The sequence below is a fragment of the Carassius gibelio genome, chromosome B9 (assembly GCF_023724105.1).
Source record: "Carassius gibelio isolate Cgi1373 ecotype wild population from Czech Republic chromosome B9, carGib1.2-hapl.c, whole genome shotgun sequence".
Lineage (NCBI taxonomy): Eukaryota > Metazoa > Chordata > Actinopteri > Cypriniformes > Cyprinidae > Carassius > Carassius gibelio.
This window is the reverse complement of record NC_068404.1, coordinates 21,700,652-21,721,100: the sequence shown is the minus strand read 5'-3', so window position 1 is coordinate 21,721,100 and position 20,449 is coordinate 21,700,652. Positions and strand designations below refer to the sequence as shown.

Below are 20,449 nucleotides of genomic sequence, written 5' to 3'. Positions count from 1 at the left end.
ATTTCTTGGCAAGTGGAGCACATCATTTGATTATTGCTTTCTGAGCGAGGCTGGAGAAAAATCTTTATTCCTCCAGTAAAGATAATGGGGTTGTATTTATGCCATTGACTTCTGTTACTGAGAGATTTGTCCCAGTGACTTGTATTATTGAATATTTCCATAGGCTATTCATTTTCTCTCCACAAGCTGAAAGGACTGTGTTGAACTAACTGATCATTTCAGTATGTGAAACAATATGCTCTACAACAGAAAGTAACTGGAGAGACAATTAACACTGTTGAATATTAACAAAAGAATATATCAGGGTTAGAGTCATAAAAATTGAGTTATGGCTAGGATATGAATGTAGCCTACATCTTGTATAGAGGATATTCACTGACGTCACTTTCCCATGGAACACATCCCCTGACTGAGTGGCAAAAAAAGACTGCCACATCAAAGGATGTAATAGGGAAGTTGTGAAAATGCGAGTTAAAGGCAGCTGGACTCGATATAGTGTTCCTTACAACTTACCAAATATCCAGTGTCCACATGGATATGCAGCTAGGAATCATGTTTCCTGACATTTAAATGTCCTGGGGAAATAAGGTAAGCAATTTTGTCTGTGAAAGCATTTTGTTAATACAAAATAGGTTGGTCTGAATCCGGGTGTTGAATTAGATCAATGTTACATATTGTCATATCATCCTGCTTAAAAGCTTGTATAGTTTTTGTCAGTGTTTATTTAAAAACATCCAGTTATGCAGAATTTAAGATTGATCATATTTTATTGATTTGTCAACAATATATTATAAAACAATTATTATAATTGCCTTCCAATTGCATCGATTCATTTGCTTCTGACCAAACGAGTGACTTTATTTATGAATGAGTCCTGAATGATTAATTTCAAACACGGATTCGTTTGATGCCAGCAGTCAATTCGCTTTGTTTGGAACTATTTTTATTGGCGGAGCAAAAATTGACAAAGTAGCCGCAATATTGTAACTAACTAAAATGTAAGTAAATCATAACTATCTTCTGCTCAAATGGAACCAAGCAATTCTATACTAAATAATAGTTGTTTGTTTCCACTCAACAGCATAACATTAATTTCTTGAATCTCACATGCTAATGAGTTAATCTAAAGACTCAGTCACACAGGTTATAACACACACACACACACACACACACATATATATATATATATATATATATATATATATATATATATATATATATACTATTTTAAAGATTTTAATTAAATGTTATGCATTGCATTGCATTTTTGTTATCAGCTCATTGTTTTTTTTTTTTTTTTTTTTTGGTGAAAGGGTTCTTCTCTTTCTGAAAAAAGGAAAACATTTCAATAGCAGACAATTTTTTGCCAGTGTTATGAAGTTGCTATGTGCTTGACAGATACAAATTATTGGCCTGCATTCAGTCTGGACTGGCAAACAATTTCCTGGTGATAAAGAAAGGTGGTTGACAGGCCATGTCTGGATTATGACAGCTCCTCGCCATTTCCTGGGTGTTTAAGGTCAATGAGATGGGATATGCTTTATTAACATTTGTCATCACCCAATGTCTGTATACAGAGCATAATGTGTATTTATCTTCTACTTCTTAACTTCTGTTCATCTGGCATTTTCTTGTCCTCCTTTTACCTCTGGTCCTGACATGTAGGGGTGCATCCAGGCAAATGTAATAGCCTGCACCCTCAGTAAGCTTCCTCCATGTAATTTTGATGGAACCATCCTTCTCTCCAAACCATTAAACAGTCACATATTGCACTTGACAACACATGCATTTCATCAGCAGGTGTTTCTCCACGGGCAGCCATTTAAATGTCCAACAGTGACTCATCCCTCGTGTTTTCAATCTGGCAAAAAGCTCATGCCTCTTACAAGGGCTCCTGTGCAGTAAAATGGCAAAGGGCTTGGCTCGTTTGAGATCATGACAGAATTAGTCCAGGAAGACTTCCGTAAATAGCCTGACAGAAGAGTTTGATAAGAAATTGTTTTCGCAGTTTCATCATGCAAATTATTTGTTGTAGTCACCAAAACAGCAGAGGTATTAAATGACAGCAGGGGAAGACTAATTTTCTCATTAATTTCAATAGCAGTGACATATCTTTCCATATTTCCCTTAATAGTGAAATGAAAAAGACCAACTCCAAAATAAAAGGCTTCTGGTCTGACGTCCTGTTTTCATATAGTATTATAAAAGTTGATATCTAATAAGCACGTGTGCATTTACTGTTATCCTACTTTCAGGGAAGTAAAAAAAATAAAATTACACCAAGTATGTGTGGCCTTATTGCAGACAATAACTTTCAAACATAAAACAAATGTGGTGTCTGCAAACTATAGTATGTATTTGTCCAGCAAAAGTTTTTGCCTTTCTGTGCAAAACATCATAAAAAAATTGGCATAGTACCAAGCATTGCAATGTGGGTATTATTATTTTGTGGGTAAAGCAATATGTTTCTGTGCAGTTGCCAACGTCTTAATTATAAAATATTATATATATATTGTAAAATATTCTGATATATCTTTAATTTAAGTCTATTGGTTTTTATCACCATCACCCCTGGGGTGAATGTAATAGTGAAACAATACATTTCAACCCAGTTTAGATTAGAAAAATTTTGAAATCTAACATTTTTGCACTTTAAAAGTAGTATGTTCATTACCAATTAAGAAGTAATGTTCACACTGTTATTTGAATAATTTTGACAATGGTTCTTGGAAATGTATGCCTTTTATTTTGCATTGTGTTCAATGCAGCAAAACTGTACATATGGCTGGGCACAAAAAAAAAAAAAAAAAATCAGCAGTGACTTCTTGGCATTGTGGTACTTTAGCTCCCACATTCCACAGACCTTTGGGATAAGACAAAGCAGACCTTTCAAGAGAATAACTCAGAGGAACTAGGTGAAGGCCCCTGACCATCCAAATATTGATGAGAATGTCAATGCACAAGCAAACCATGTCTTGACAGTTGTTGCAAGTAGTGAGACAAATCTGTGCAAGCTTTCATCCAATACATCCGTCATTCTGGACCATTATTGAACATGTTCTGGCAAGATATCTGTATGCTTCCCCTCAAAAGGACCCTTTTACGTTTAGCTACATAATACAAATTCAGCATGTGATCCCGCTTTAACCTTACAGACAGAACTTGAAGCCATTATCTTGCATATAATTGACATCTATGCATCAGCGTTTCTTGACTCATGTTTTATTCAATATTTCTTGCCACAAATTTGGCAAGGAAATGTAAACTAAATTCCTGTTCAATGCTTTTTTTTTCGTGTTCCATCTCCCGAAGACACATGTAAACAATTCATAATTCGGCGACGTGAATAGAGAACACCCAACTGGATTGCAAATTACGATGAGCAATAGTGCTCTTCAATTGTGTTTCGCTATCCCTGAGAACATTATTTATAATGAAACGAACTAACCTTCTGAATTATACAAGAAAAGTTCAGCTACAAGACCATTAAATATGTATACTGCCTAGAGCAGAAAGTTTTCCACAATCACAATAGTGGAGTTGCCACAAAGATACTGGTAAGGGTTGGGGTATCACTAAGAGAGCCAACATCTGGCAAGGAGCTCCAGCACTACACGGTTTAACCCATTGAGAAATATTAATTGAGCATCACTCAGCATACCTTAAAGCAAACCATCCCGCTCCCGCACAAATGAAGACAATATCTATGGTCATTCCTCATCACCATTCCCATGCTAAGAAGAGGAAAAGTCCATGTGTATTATAGATTTAGAACAGAAATGTAAATCAGAAACTACTTAACCAGACTAGACATTTAAACCAGACAAGACTTTTAAAATAAGCAGAAACATTCATTTACAATGGAATGTGAAGGGCCCAGAAATTTTCATGGATTAAACTGCTAGGAATTCATTCTGAAATACGGTTTCAATCTAAAAAAAAATTTTTTTTTTCATTTTTATTTTGGCATTTCCAGTTTTGTTACGTAATTTTATTCTGATAACTGACAATAAAACATGAGGGAAAAACTACTTGCTTGAATGCATGTCCTTGTATTTTGGCCCTAGTACTATAATTCTTGAAAAAGAGTAAAATATTTGGACGACAGTTATTCAAACATTTAAGGCCACAAATTTCATCTACAACAACTTTCTCCATCTTGTTTTTTTTTACTCCCAAAACCATGATGTCATACAGCATTTTTTCCTTTTTTTTTTGTACAAAAATATTTGCAGATGCGATTGTACACATTATTACTCCTCACTGGAATGGGAGTGACGGCAATGTATCATGGCGATAACTGGTTTTCCCCATTAAACACCAGCCCCCATCACACGTATGGGACCCTGGCGAGTGAGGGCCCAGTGTTGCATAGATTTCAGGTGTGTATTTCAGTAACTGAAGTCACAGTATTTGGAAACAATTTCACAAAATGTCTGAGGAAATTAAAACAAAACAAAACAAAGTTGTCTGATGGTTGTACATTGGTATTACAAACATAAGGGCACAGCTGTATAAAAAAATAGCCTTTTTAGCTGAGGTTTCAAGTCTGTGGCATCAGTGCTGGGATGTCCCTGCCCAAGTCACAGTGCAATGATAGGCTCATCCCATTTATAGGAACCACCCCCACATTATTAGAGCTCCTCCTTCCGCTTGCCCACTTTCTCTTGGTCTCGGCCCCTGAGATTTCTCATGAAACCAGTAAAGCCAGCTTCCTGTAGGGGGTAGACAGAGTAAGTGAGAAATGAAAAATCATTCATTTCATCTCATCTCATCTCATCTCATCTCATCTCATCTCATCTCATCTCATCTCATCTCATCTCATTACATACATACATACATACATACATACATACATACATACATACATACATACATACATACATACATACATACATACATACATACATACATACATACATACATACATACATACATACATACATACATAACTTTTTAACACAATATAGTCAATTTTTTTGTTATATTTTGCAACAAAATAATACTTTTCCAATTAAATCTGCAATAGAGTTGGTGTGTCTACAGCTATGTTGTGAAAACTTATGTAACATTAGTTTTTTTTTTTTTTACTTTTACATTTTTAAGAATATAAAATAGAACATGGCATTCAATTAATAAGTCTAGGAAAACATTGCCTCTAAAGTTAAAAATGCACCGATGACTTAATTCAAGGGGGTAAATATTGTCCTTAAATGAAAAGGTGTGACTGTGGTCTGAGCGAAAGAAATGGGGTACACAGAAGAAGGTTAAATGCCCCAGGGGACATGCCACTGTAAAAGGTTTGAGAACCACTGTAGATTAACCAAGACAAAATAAAGGTGGCATGTGCAAATAAATTAAGGGCTTTTTACACTGAAAGCAAAAATTCAGTGTGAATGATCAGTGTGTTGATGCTTTTCAAATCAAAACAATTGATCCCTAATGGGGCTATTCACACCAAGCATGATAATTCGTGGCGCGAATTATCCCCATCGCACCGCTATAAAACTGGACCATCTCAATCATGATCCAATCCTTATAATTTCAAACCCATTAAGCATTTTTTTGAAAAGTGTGCTTGTGCTTTCTTTGATCAAAAATTTCAACTTTGATGTTCTGTCATATGCAATAACATTCATACATTTTTATGTGTTTCTTAATAGGGCCACTGTATTAAATAAAAATCACTCACAATAAAGAGCACTTACCGCTCTTTCCCCATTGTATTTCTCACTGAACTTCCCATAATTGTAATAATTGAATGACGGGTAGCCCTCAACCCCCTCCTGTTTACACAACTCATGGTTTTGTCCCTTTGTGCAGTCCACTGCAGCATATGCAATCTGAAAGGAATTAAAGCATCATTATTTTGACATGAAACAGTTCTGTCATAGATTAAATACCCTTACTTCCCCCAAGTATGCTGTATCAAATAGCATTACAATGGCTATGTGATATGTACAGAGCTGTGGTTGCATCTATCAAGACTTATTGGAAACATAAAAGCATTTTTTTAAACAGTAAATAAGCCATGAGTTTGAGAGTTGTGCAGGATGTAGTCTGTGATGAGGAGTTATGCTGTCTGTCTGATCATTTACTTTCCCTAGAGAAAGCTGTATATTTGAAACACATTTTCAATCAAACAGCCTAACTGCACTGATATGTATTACATATTGTGTGGACTGAACTGAACATTTGGGTTTCCATTGGGCTAATTTACAGAGATGTAAAACACTACTCAATAATCCATAAGACTGCATGGCAGCGCATTTGAATCTTCTTGATGGCCATTGGTATGTATATAAACCTTCTAATATGGCAAAAACAATTAAGAAGGAATGACAGCAACATATAAAAACCCTGAAGCTGACAGTCAATAGCACCTAAAATCAAACTTCTATGCCCTTTGGAGTAGATATTTTAATGTGTGAAAACGTAACTGTGAAATCTAACAGCACAGCTGCTTTGGCACTGACTGAACCGTTTCACTCGTCCTGAATTTAGCCTGCCGTTCTTTATAGGGTAATGAAAAATGAGTAATACATTCCTGTCAAGAAAGGCCATTCAAAGCAGCGTAGGATAAAATAATATAACAAACACCCCAACATTAAAACAAGAGCAAAGATTTATGCTGAGGATATCGGAGGACGGCAGTTAGCGGAACACAAAATAAATGAACTATAAATGTCTCTCGATGAACGACATATTTTAGTCTTTTTTTTTCTCTAGTAAAAAAAAGAGATGCTGTCAAGGCATATTTTAATAATCTTGCCAAATAGTATTCAGTGCATTTTATCACTCGAAAGGTGAAAACAAAAAGACTTCTTTGCATAATTAAATATTTATCTTCATGGCAACCATGTTTGCCGATATAATAATGAATTAATCTAGTGAAATTGGCATGTAGTATTTTCACTCTTAATTCAATACAACTTGTTTCTTTGTTTGCCGGCAAATTCTAATATCGATCCTCGTGTTGGTGGAATATCCTCTTGGCACTTGACTGATTTTTCTATAAGCGACATAAGACTCATGGAAACTCTGGATTTCGTGCTTACAGAGAGTGGTTTATGAGATGGATGAGGTATATATAAAAAAAAAAAAGGTCATTCACAAAGGCACAGAGATCCTTCTCAGAGAGTAATTATTAACCGCACAGAGAAAGAGCCCAGGTCATTGCAGACAGGAAATGAAACGGCCAGTGAGTTCATGAATATTACAGAAGATGAGTTATTTCCATTTGGAGGTATTAAGTTAAAACAGGTCAACAAAAAACATCTGAACCAAGACTAGGCTTTAAACCATTAGTCTTTTTCCACAGTTGATGTCTGTTGTATTTAATTGGACTGCATCTGTTAGCTTTCACTACAAAAAAACTGTTTAATAGTCAAGCAGAAACAACAGAGTGCAAAGAGGCTTTATATTAAGAATTGAAGGAATGAGGTTCTAAGCCCTTTTACTGCTAGAAGGCCATTCAAGATGTTTACTAATGCACTGTACATAAAGGAAATGAACACTGATGAGAACAGAGGATGAACAGTGGAACCAGGAGATAATTGGACTCTAAGTGGAACCAGAAACACAAACTCTTGATACAGTTAAACAAACCTCCTGTAAGGATCACATTTATGTTCAAATTCAACTGACCTAGAATTATTTTGATGCATCAATGAATAAAAATTGATGGGCATATTGGGGAATCCTAAGAAAAGCAAAATCTGATTGTTTAGCATATTCAACTCTTTGTAGTCTGAAAAGTGAACCCAATCCAAACTACATCCATATGTGGGGTTTGAATTAAATGTTTTGAGGTACACTAATCTTATCTAATCTTTACTACCATTGCACCAATTTTTATTGGAATTAAGGCAAGACGACTTGGAAAAAGACCTCATATACATTTCCATCCACATTATTTACTAAAATATGGCTTGTATGTCAAAACTCTCACCAGCTTTAAATTTCTGTTTCTGTCTATTCCTTCTATTCTTTATCTTTGTAAACATCCTAAAAAGTTCATAAATAAATCAAATAAAAAAAATTGGAAATGCATTTCAGTATGAGAGGTGAGACTGGAATTGCTCTTGGGAATCCTTGATATCATATGTAACTCATTTTCCCTCAGCTTTTTTCTATATAGTGCAGTATAGTATTCACTAGTGAATAATGGATGAGTGAATGAGTGAGCAGTTCCTTATACAGGATATGAACTAAGGAATAATTGACAGTGGCCTGTTGAATTATTGAAAAATGCATTATTTTTCAATAATTGAATGGCCCAGAGTCAATCAATTTCACGTATACCACGGTTATCACACCCCAAGACATCGTTCAACTTTAAAATACTTATTTCTTATTCATCTCATCCCAAGCCTATGTTGATAATTTCAAGATGTCTTTTTAGAGCTTGCAAATGTGTGTGTGATCGTGTGTTTGTACAGTAGCTATGCTTCCATCAGCGTGTTTTTATGAACATTTTGAAGTACTGCATCAGAAACGAGTGATGGGAAAGCCAATAAAAAACAACAACGTATTTTGCAAAAAAAGATTTCACACGCTTTAGGTGGTTTTTGTCTTGTGCAAAAAAAAAAAAAAAAAAAAGAGTTAAAGCTGCAGTAGGTAACTTTTGTAAAAATATATTTTTTACATATTTGTTAAACCTGTCATTATGTCCTGACAGTAGAATATGAGACAGATAATCTGTGAAAAAAATCAAGCTCCTCTGGCTCCTCCCAGTGGTCCTATTGCCATTTGCAGAAAGTCATCCGCTCTCGGTAAAAAATAACCAATCAGAGCTGCGCTCCGTAACTTTGTTTGTGTTCAAAATGTAGAAAAATGTATATAATAAGCGAGTACACCATGAATCCATTTTCCAAACCGTGTTTTTAGCTTGTCCTGAATCACTAGGGTGCACCTATAATAAGTGTTTATATTCAGACTATTTCAGATTGCTTCGGTGGTACCGCGGCGGAGTAACCCAGTACCTTTGTGATTCTTCATAGACATAAACAGAGAGAAGTAGTTCCGGCTACGATGTTATTCCGCAAGACGCAAGCAGTTCTGTTTACTAACCGCTAGAGCGTCAAAAGTTCCCTACTGCAGCTTTAATGTGAATAATATTGGACTCAAACAGTGCTTTATTTGCAAATATTTTAGGCAATATTCCAATAAGTTAAATTTGCAATTTTGGATGGAAACATAGGTAGTATGTTTGTGCATGCAGGGACAGAGAGAGAAGAAAAAAAAGTGTGCTTTCCATAGATAAAAAGGTAATTTATTGGGCAACAACATGGAATCCTTATCCTATTGTTTGTCATAATTGTTTTATTGGCCAGTCTTTGTGGGTTTAGGTTAATTTGCTGTTTTAGGCTGGAAGGACATTCGAAGTAGCTAAAATCATTTGAGCAAAGTGATATGTAACTGTAATATGGTCGCAAAACCAGGAACCATTTCATAGCTGTATATAAATAATTGCACACCTTAGAATGTTTGCCAAAAAATCTGAATCAAGCATTCAATAGTCCCGTGATATAATGTGTGAATAATAAAAAAGCCTCTGATGCTCATGTGGTCTCATATGAAAGAAGCAATGACTGAAAGACAGAAGCAGAGTATTTTGCATGCAGGAAAAATAACTCGCTGTGTATTAAAGAATGCTCTGAAGTGGCTCACTCTTTGTGAAAAAACCAGCAGATGGAGCTTCATGAACAGAGCTTTTAGTCTTCAGACAAACAGTATCTGTTTTTAATAATATCTTTAAGGGCGTTAGCACAAAATCTAAGACAAAAAAAAAAACTAAACTGGCTCCATTTGAATCTTGGCAAAGTGAATTTCCAAATGCAGTCCATCTGACTAACCATTATGCGCAAATCTAAACTCAAGAGCAAAAGGGAAATTGAAGAGGACTGACGTTGTGCCTGATGAATTATAGACATTTGCAAATAACAATTCAACATCACTGTCTTATGGCCAGTGATAAATGTCTGCTGTTAAAGAAGCCAAAGGAAATGTTTTTAAAGGCCCCTGAAGATCCAAAAGCGAGACAGCTACTTTCAAAGAAGTTTTGGGAGAAAAAGGAAAGATTTAGAGAATGGTGAAATGTTAGCGTGTAGAAGCTTGAGATGGAGTGTTTGTTACTCAGAGAGACGTGTATGAAGTGTGAAACATCGGCACTCGTCAAAATGAAAGCAATGTGTGAATTTAAAAGTTAAGCCAAGCACACTACAATACTTAAGCTTGTTTGCCTTCATGTGTTAAGTTTTCACCTAGTCTGCAACAAAATGCCACAGATCCCAGCAAATTACACAGTGCCTGAAAATAATCCCTAGCCACTCTGCAACAACACAAACTAGCTGGGGACTATTTTCAGGCACTGCGTGATATCACTGCGCCTGCTGCACCCATAGTACAGCAGCAGAGTTTCTTGATTATTACGCCGGGATGAGATTATAGTTCCCAGCCATATCGACCAAGAAAATTGCTACTTTTTATTTTCCATTAGTCTTAGTACACAATGTAACTACAGAAGATTCAAATCTTAAATACGGAAAATGTCTAAACTCTTTGGTCATTTTTGAGGGAGAAGCTAACAATCTAATCAGATTCAATGATCTATGCTAAGCTCAGCTAAAAGTGCTACTGCCAGACCCAGAGATCAGTTGAATGCATTCGATAATGGTAAAACTCAAGTGTTTAGCTAAGGAAGTAGGAAAATTAGCCTAGTTACAAAAATAGTGGAGTGTTCCTTTAAGAGACTTAAGAGAGTTTTTCAAAAACATTCCATAAACCGAAAAGATCCGAATACAATTCCGCCACAAGCCATAAGCATCCACACGCCAACATAAGTCTTTAAAGGGGCAAAGAAGTCTTGTAGTGACTTGATCTGATAAAGCATGGCCAAGGCAGCGTCGTCTGCCTCACTCTATAATATAGAAATCAACAGAGAAACACTAGACGGATAACAAGTGAGGTAGAAGATTGAAGGTCAACGGCGTCAGACACACAGTGACTGTGACATTGAAGACCTTGCGAACATTCTGGAGATGAAAAGAGATTCAATTCTAGGATGTGTGAAGGCTGTTTGAATGAGAGAGGGAGAACTTGATTTCACTTGACAGAACCTAGGAGTCAATTGAAAGGGTTTGTTATTTAGAGTGGCTGGAAATCTCCTTAATGGTGTTGAGCCTCACCTTGCGGTCTTCTTTGAACAGCTCAGCTGCTGTGGTGAAATGAGGGACGGCGTTCTTGCAGTGCGGACACCCTGGGGAAAACAGTAAGATATAAGTATTCATCGAGCTGTCTCACCTTATAATGCCGAGAACAAACGGCAAGGGGTGATATATCCCAGCGTACACAAACAGATGAATACAGAGATGAATACTAAAGCAAAAGAACACAACACAATGACTGAATTCTTTACAAATAAAAAGAGATGACTTAAATGACAATAACTTAAGAAAAACAAATACGCACGTAATTTATTACTGCCTGCATTTAGCAGGTTAAACTGACAGAATTCAACTTTATAGCACGTCAAGAGTCACTTTATTATTTTCATAGACGGCCCAGCTGGGGCTTTCCTGAGGCAATATGTGTCCATCAAATTTACTAAAGAACAGGCAAGAGTTTCTACCCTCCATAGTCATAACTCCGAAACTTTAACTTCTATCAAGTTCTTATGAGGTGGTTTTGATGCTAAGGGTGTTATTCTTATAAATTATGCATGGCATTTGGAGTTAAATGTTTCAACTGAACAACTTCCATCAAATAAACAGCTGCCTAGAGCTAAAAAGTAGCCAAATGGCATGGTTACACATCTATGGGACAACCGTCTCATTACTGTGCTGGTTTAGGTTGTCACGCAAACTTGTTTGCACACACTTGAGCTACTTTATGTTATGAAAAGAAAGTTATTCAAGTGAGTGGGTTCACTTTGGAAACCTGGTGAATTTTAAATGGCAGTTAATGGCACGGTCGTAATTTGCAGGGCAGCAAACAAAGGCCTGTTTGTGTGAGGAACAAGGGGTCTAATTTCAGACGCACGAGGGTCATTATAAATAATGGAGCATAAAGTTGTGTACCTTCCCTTTTGGCTCATGTTGCCATTATATGAGGAGAAGAAAGGCTGGGCAGGCCTCCAAACCCATGCGAGGTCGATGCGAGTCTGTCTCAGTGCCCAGCTAGATACGCTAATCACGAAGTCAAAGCCTACTTAAAATAACAGCGCATAATCATTTTTCATCATATGCAAAAAGAAATTTGGGCTGCGTTTCAATCAACTTTCTAGTTCAGTTGTTGTTGCACTGGGAACAATTTCTAAGGCGGTCCAAGTGTCAAAATCAGTCCAGCGCACTGAAACGTTTGCTCCCTAGACATTCCCAGAATGCACTGGCGGTGTACTGACTTGACACTGACATCTGACATAAGGGATGTGGCTTGTGCGAACTAAAGCCCTCGAGTCCGCTCGATAACCTCTGATAAGAACATCTTGTTTCAACTATCATGCTCGCTCCAGAGACTTACCACTATTATCAGGGTAGCTAGGCATTTAAACCTTCAGTTCTGTACAAATGCGAAGACATCCCCTATCATTATCATTCACAGCGATGAAAGCTGCCCACTCTCGCGTTCATCGAATGGTGCCGTTCACCAGAACAAAGCAACACTGATGTAATCGTTCGATAAAGCTCTTCATAGCATTGTTTTAAATGGGCACTATTCACACCATCATTTGTATTTTGATTAACAGTCTTTAATACCCAATACAAAAGCTACGTTTGTCATTTCCGTTAGTATTACACCTAAAAAGAAGCTGTAATTAAGGGATTCGGAGACTGAGAGGTCAGTTAGATGTGGAGTATGACACAATACAGTCTAATGCCAATCAACTACAGCATTGTTCATGGACTTCATTCTGCAATTAAGTTACAAGCCTCAGTTATGTGAACAAAAAAGGGAATATTGATATGAAATTATGTTCTCAAATGTGTGCACGAACAACAGTGGTGTTGCACAGACAGAAAAAAATCCAATGAGCGATGCAAATTTTTGCACAAGTCAGCTGTTATTTAAAGGGGGAAAACATATCCAAAATCACAAAATACATAATTAATAGAATTACATAATTATATAATTCATTTATACTAAAATAAATAAATAAATAAATAAATAAATAACGCACAGAAAATGGGACCTTAATGTTTTTTTTTTTTTTACATTGTAGTGTTATTTTAACTTAAGTACATATTTCCATCAAATTTCAATACTGCAATGCATCTGGATATATTTTAACAATTATAGGAGTTAGTAAGGCCAAGTACACTCCAAAACATTGTTTTATGTCATGTTGGTACAAACTTTAATCAATGAACGACAGAGACGTGCATCAAATTACAAGATCAGTCTCCCTGTATATTCCTATGATCCTGAGATTTGTTTGCACACAAATGCAAGCACATAGCAACACTGCCATTCTTGACAACATGTCAACAAACAACATGAAGGAAGAAAAAGGAGAAAATGAGCCGAATGCCAATAAGATGAGACAGTGTTGGGGAGACGTGGGCAGCAGTTTGATGTTTGGTTTTTGGCTCCTGCTTTCCACAGTCTAGTCCTCATCTTGCAATTTCATTGGCTGTTGCTCATCGCCGCTCTCTTGCTAGTGACAATGCCCAGACCTGACGACTGGTCGGCCAGAGTGTCACAACGAATGGCTACTATCTGGGGATGTTTGTCACAGATGTACAATATACAAGAGAAACAAGCTTCAGTCTTGTCATATGAACTTTCCTACATATGTGTGTGTGTGTATAAATCACTCATGGCAGGACAAAAATCTTATCCATCATGGTTGTTTATCTTTCCTTTTCTTGCCATTGTCACTTTTGTTTTGCTTCTAGATGTGTTGGTGTAAGACACTATTCTTTGTCAAATATATTCTTTATGGAAGAATATGTAATATGTAAAAAGGACTATACAGCTTTTATGAATTGTATAATGAATTGCATTAAACTGTGTCTGTCCTCACAAATAACAACAGATGAAGAAGAGATAAATGTAATTAAATCTCCCTTTGTTTCCTTGAGCCTAAACATTAAAAAAAATTTTTTTACCATATCAGAAATGTACATCATATTTAACTATTACTACCTATTATAAATATTTTATATATGGTAATAGCTATATGTAGTAAGCTATGGTGCCATTTGGCAGATGTTACGCCACCTGCACATTTCAGTTCTTCAGGAGAATGCAACAGAATTCTGATTCATTTTCCTATAATGCTAAAAGGTTTATGAAAAGCCTGGATACGTGCTTTGAGACCAAAACTACAGCAGGAGTATTTTGAAAGAAAAGAAGGCTTACATGGAGCATAGAACATGACCAAAGCATGTTTCTTCTTTTTCAGAAATTCCCTGAAATCTTCGGCTCCCAGGTGGCTCACGCTGGAAGGCATCTCATCCCAAGACTTCTCTGGAGGAGGTGGGGCCTGGGGACTGAGAGAAAGAGCCTGTGATTAAATAGGTAAGCTGTTAGACTGACATCTCAGAAAACTGTAACACTCACAGCCAAGTTAGGTCACTGTGAAAATGTTCATAATCACTTTAATATACTGAAAAAAATGCCGATGTAATTAGACTTACACCCATGATTTCAGAAAAACTGAACGGCTGCCAAAGTATTTAGACATTTAAGCCAGAATTTCATTTAATTACATAACATAATTTCTAGAATAACAAAAGTATTAATTTCTTGGTGTTCAGCCTTTTTTTTTCTTTTTCATAAATCATACTGACTGCAAACTTTTTTATGATAGTTTATGTATATATATACACATTTATATTTATATATATATATATATATATATATATATATATATTTATATATATATATATATATATATATATATATATATATATATATATATATATATATATATATATATATATATATATATATACACACACACACACACACATATACACGTTTTGACATTTTGTAACTGAAATGCTAATGCTTTTTGAGGCCACTTTTACATGCATATCGCGCAATAAACAATTTCAAACATGACTGCACCTCAGGACTAAACAAAACCCAAACTTGGGCTCTCCTGACTTCCCATGTCCCTTGGTATTATCATATTGCATGACTACAAATCTGCAGTATTTGCCATGAGTCTGACAACAAACCTGGCCCTGCTGTTCTGGGACCTGTGAGATGGCACTTAAACTCATAGCTGATGCCTGCACAGAAGGACTGCTCTAGGATCAAAGCAAGGGCAAGCTCTTCCACTGAGAGGTCAGTTTAGCAGTGATTGATTGTAGTCAAGCTCCGTTGAACACATCCCAAATAGTCAATCGGTGTAAAAGTAAATTCTCAAGCTCCCAGCACACACGCAGGTCGCTCTTTAGAATCAGTCAGTGTGTGTTTTCGAAGAGCATGTTCATATCGACTGAACCCCTGTCATTTAAGTGGCCCTCTTAAGAGTGAAGTTCAGTAATGCGTGAAAAACGTCTCCAGGTCAAATGTATGTAGCCCCTTCAAACAATTCTGCACTCTCACTATTTTTTTTTCCAGAAGTCTAATACTTGTTCTAACTAGGTGACATTCAGTTACCACTTAAAAATAAAAACATAACAACAAAGTGGGCACTTGGACACATTTTTTGCATTTATAATAGACCTGATTATTTATAGAGTTAAGAGACTGCAAAGAGGAAGTGCAGCTCAACAAAAAGCAATTTCTGCCCCACCTGTACCTGACCTTATCTGAGCGCTACATCCACCTCCATCAGAAATAAATATTGCAACGTGTGAAGAAATAAATGAATGCAAAAACAAGCATGTACCCATGTAGACCTCCATCAGCCTACATAAACAACCACATCCAGTCAAAAACAGCCATAGTGTTTTATCGGTTTTGAACATTAATGCATTGCAGAAACAGCATATTTTCAAGGCCTGTTTTTTTTTTACACTTTTATAGGAAAGGTAGAGGAAGAGGGCAGAATGCAATAATAATAAATTATAATAAATAAAAAAGGTTTTATGCTAAAATATTAACAAAAAAATATTATTACTATTATGATTATAAATCTATTCATATGCCAGATATTTAACTGGCCTAACCATAATTTAAATGCAATAATCAAAACGCGGATTTTTTTTGTGATTGTTGTGGGCAAAAATCCTTGATTTCGCGGCACGTTCTCTTAAAAAATGCGATGGAATATGCGGGATATAACTTGCAAAAACTGCGGTTTGATGAAAAAGAGAAAAAAAGTTGATTCCCCCAGCACCTTTTTCTCACTAGGCTACTACCTTAATGTAAAGAGTAATTTCTTATTACTTCCTATGATAAGCGAGCATACTAAATCACAGAATATTTAAGTTGCAATCTCTTACTGCAACGTAAATTATTTTACATACTAGCCTACTAATATAATTACAACTGTAAGTTTTTGGTACTGTTCTGTAACAAAAAAGTGCAATCTTACAACTGTAAAGTTGCATCAACTTCTGAATGAAACTACAACAGTGTTAGTAGCCTAGTGAGAAGGGGGTGTTGGGGGAATCACCTTTTTTTCTCTATTTCATCAAACCGCAGTTTTCGCAAGTTCTCGCAATATTATTTGGCTCCACTGTCATGTAACAAGTCGGGAAACTGCTTTGCGCGTTCTTTTGCGCTTATTTTTGTTGGCAAATAAGAAGTTTCACCCTGGTTTCACTGCAGGGTTTGCAGATGATGTTCACGTCACGTAATTACGTCACTTCACAAGGTTCCCATGGCAATATGGGGGAAATGGCGCTTTAGTTGTGTGAAGTAAACGCAACATTTTTCAACTTTCTGCTAATATATATGTACGTTTTTTGCAACGAAAATACAGGGATTATGAAATCATGCTAGCGATATTTTGCGATCGCATAATCACGTTTTTCTGGAGGGACTGAATAATAATATAATACTAAAAACATAAAAATTTAAAAATAGAAACTACTAATAACAGAATATCTTGTTGCAACAACTTACTGAATTAACATAGATATAATTTAATTTCCCATGCTGATGGTCAGCAAATCACTGAACAGCAGTTCAACTCACTTCTGCAGCCACTCGATGATCTTGTCTTTGCTCCGTAGATGAGGAAGTGTAAACTTCTCCTCCCCCTTTTCAAAGTACTTCACTGTTGGGAAGCCTGAGATTTTGAAGCGCTCTCCTATGGACTTGTGAATGGTGGCATCCACTGCTGCCAACACACCTGGGCTCTGAAACAATACGAACATACAAAGATACTTTCAGCTTAAAAAACACACCATACTGTGTGTTATGTGATGGGTCAGATTCACCTAGAATGGGCAAACAGATCCTAAATGTTGAACATTGTTAGCCGAGCTGATCAGAGACGCTCATTTTGAACCCAAATCACTCACTAAAAACTTTCCAGCAATTATGGAACTCATTAGGTTTCAAATGTCTATTCACAACTTAATTAAAATCATGAGGCAATTTGAGTTGCCATTTTAATATTGATCGTGTTCTGTGGTTGAAGGGACCTCCTGAAGGTGCAGTAGATGAGATGAATATTTATTCAATGATTTCTGAAGCTCAGGAAAGGAGATACAGGAATCAGTTACCTTAAATTCATGTTCAAACCATAGACTTTCTTTGAATAAAGACAGAGTATGTAAATCTCTTTAACTGGTTTAAATTAGGAATGTTAAAGTTAACCGGTTAATTAATGTGAAAAAAAAAAAAAAAACATTAAGCATTGTGCATCCAGGGCATTTAGATTGTTTGAGAAATATATCTTTATTGTCGAATGAGATACAACTAGCACTTGCAAAGAAACAAACACTTTGAGTGTCAACCAAACAAACTGCAGAAAATTGTATTTACACAAAGGCTTATTATTTAGACAGAGTTATGACATCCCGGTTTAAATGCTATCAATTTGTTGTTGAAGTTCTAGAGACAACAAGCAAGCTTTTTTGATGAAATGACAGCACAATTTGCCACAGCTTTGTTTCCACCATTATAAAGCTGCAAAATAGACTGTCATTATGAATGTTTCCTCAGCTTAAACTCAATTAACTCCCTCTATTTGCACACATCTGTCAGTGGGATACTTTATATTTATGATGAGAGTCTTGGTCATTATCACAAACAAAGGATTTGTGTTCGAGTTCAGGCGCCAACCCTGCAAGGGCCAAATAATCTATGGACAGCTATCGGAGCTGTGAGCCAATTAGAAGTGTATGCAAACCAAACTACTTGACAGCAAATACACAAACACATCTCATTAAAGTAACGGTAATGCTTTTCAACAACACACTTGAGAGAGAAGCATGGCCGCTTGAATTTCTCCACCATCCACTTACAAAATGTCATATTTGTAACATCTTACATTCTTATATTCACATTAAACATCCCTTTTTCAAAGTCTCAGCAAGATGCAAATTGAAAATGCTTTAAAAAAAAAAATCTTGACACGTGTACTCGGTGTGTAAGGGCTGTAAGCGCGAGGAATGAGAAAAATAAATGACTTCAGCTCTCTCGGGGGAGAAGATGTGAGGACTAGAGCATGCATTAGATAATGCATAACATGTCATTATTGAACTCTGGGAAGAGCATCACTCCGAGTAGCTACAAGCTGAAGGCTAGAGGGAAGGCACAGAGGAAAAGGAAAATTAGATAAATACTCCAACTATAAGGCTCTGGTGACTGCAGTTGGCCTGCAACTATGGACTAGAGAAGGGAGCCAGTACTGCGGACACACCCGGAAAATGAGAAACACACCACACACACATCATGGCCAGAGATGTTCGTGAACTGTATACGTCTCATGTTATTACCATGCAAGTCATGCAAGTATTGAAATGTTGAATCGAAGGTTGAAAGAGTAAAACATTTTTGGGATTTGCCGCCGGGTGTTTTCAAATTGTCTAGGATGATGGAAAATTACAGTGGGCTTATTTTAATCAAGTCAATTGGACACACTTTTTTACGAGAAATGCCTCAAAGCGACAATTACACACCTAGAACCATTTCATTAAGTACACAGGAGTTCTGTTGCCTCCATGTTGTCTTTTGCAAAGTCTGTTTGAATCTTATGACAAGCGAATATATGAGCATTATCCATTCCCTATGTGTGAGAGAATTCAAATCAAGGAACTCACATCTGGCTCTTTATTGAGGATCTCAGCAGCTTCATCATAGTCCGGCTTCATTTTCTTACAGTGGCCACACCCTAAAAACCGTCACAATGAAGAAAATTAGAATATGGTTCATTTTAACATAATAAACCTGAAAAAAAGTGGAAAAAAAATTGTGTGAAAATGTTTTTACAAAAATGTTTACAGTAGTGTTTTGAAGTTGATGTGCACTTAAGATGATAATGACATCTGATCAGCTCACAATCATCAGATTTGATAATATAACTACTTAATTATGAGAATAAGTGTGATATCTTAATAATAATAACCATAATGGCTGCTGAACATTTTAAAATGTTTAATGGCTGGAGAGGTTTTGGGTAGCTGAACTGCTAAACACTAACTTGACCAGGTTGAGAGGTCAACAAACTAGCCAAAACAGCATATAACAGTAAACCATTTATGAGTAAGTGACGTGACATTCAGCCAAGTATGGTGACCCATACTCAGAATTCGTGCTCTGCATTTAACCTATCCAAAGTGCACACACACAGCAGTAAACACACACACACACACACACACACACACACACACACACACGGAACAGTGGGCAGCCATTTATGCTGCGGCGCCCGGGGAGCAGTTGGGGGTTCGATGCCTTGCTCAAGGGCACCTAAGTTGTGGTATTGCCGGCCCGAGATTCGAACCCACAACCCTAGGGTAAGGAGTCAAACTCTCTAACCACTAGGCCACGACTTCTCTTTCAGGCCGGTTTAAGGTTTTTTGTCATGCATGATTGACATAGCACAAAAACAACCACTCGATATCCATAAAAGACTAAAACATGTCAATCATAATCACATACAGCACTCATCTGGAAAGAAATTATACTTCCACTAAAGAGATCCCTTTCCAATTCCCCACCTGTTACATAATCATAAAAGCCTTTCCAGTAATCATAAGCCAGAACTCACTTAGTCAAGCCTGGATTTAATATGCATTTATTTACACTATGGGAATATGAACAAATCACGTCACTGATTCATACATGGTTTGCATTTTTGCTAAAAACTGTGTAGAAGAGTTTATTATTATTATTATTAAGGGTGACTCAAAATCAGGTCACATGAAATTGCACACTGAGAGGGGGCCGAGCATCAGCATGCATTTTGTCTAGTTAATCTGATGCAGGTAAAGCATCATTTATGTTTTTGACAAACTCAAATGTGTGCATTGAGAGGCCTAGCCAATGTTGTCATTGGAATTTTGATAGTTGAGTGCATGTGAAGCGATGTTTG

The 20,449-nt window shown here is 36.5% G+C and overlaps 1 protein-coding gene across 1 annotated transcript in view; it reads right to left on the bottom strand.

Annotated features, from left to right (window-relative positions):
* Positions 1 to 2,723: 2,723 nt before the first annotated feature.
* LOC127965051 (protein disulfide-isomerase A5) overlaps positions 2,724 to 20,449 on the bottom strand; it is a 59,534-nt gene continuing 41,808 nt past the window's right edge. The window contains exons 12-17 of the mRNA XM_052565594.1: positions 19,176 to 19,246; positions 17,101 to 17,264; positions 14,365 to 14,495; positions 11,190 to 11,260; positions 5,709 to 5,843; positions 2,724 to 4,715 (exon numbers count right to left, since the gene is read on the bottom strand). Coding sequence (XP_052421554.1) covers positions 4,635 to 4,715; positions 5,709 to 5,843; positions 11,190 to 11,260; positions 14,365 to 14,495; positions 17,101 to 17,264; positions 19,176 to 19,246 — 653 coding nt within the window. The 3' untranslated portion in view covers positions 2,724 to 4,634. The remainder of the gene's footprint in view (positions 4,716 to 5,708; positions 5,844 to 11,189; positions 11,261 to 14,364; positions 14,496 to 17,100; positions 17,265 to 19,175; positions 19,247 to 20,449) is intronic.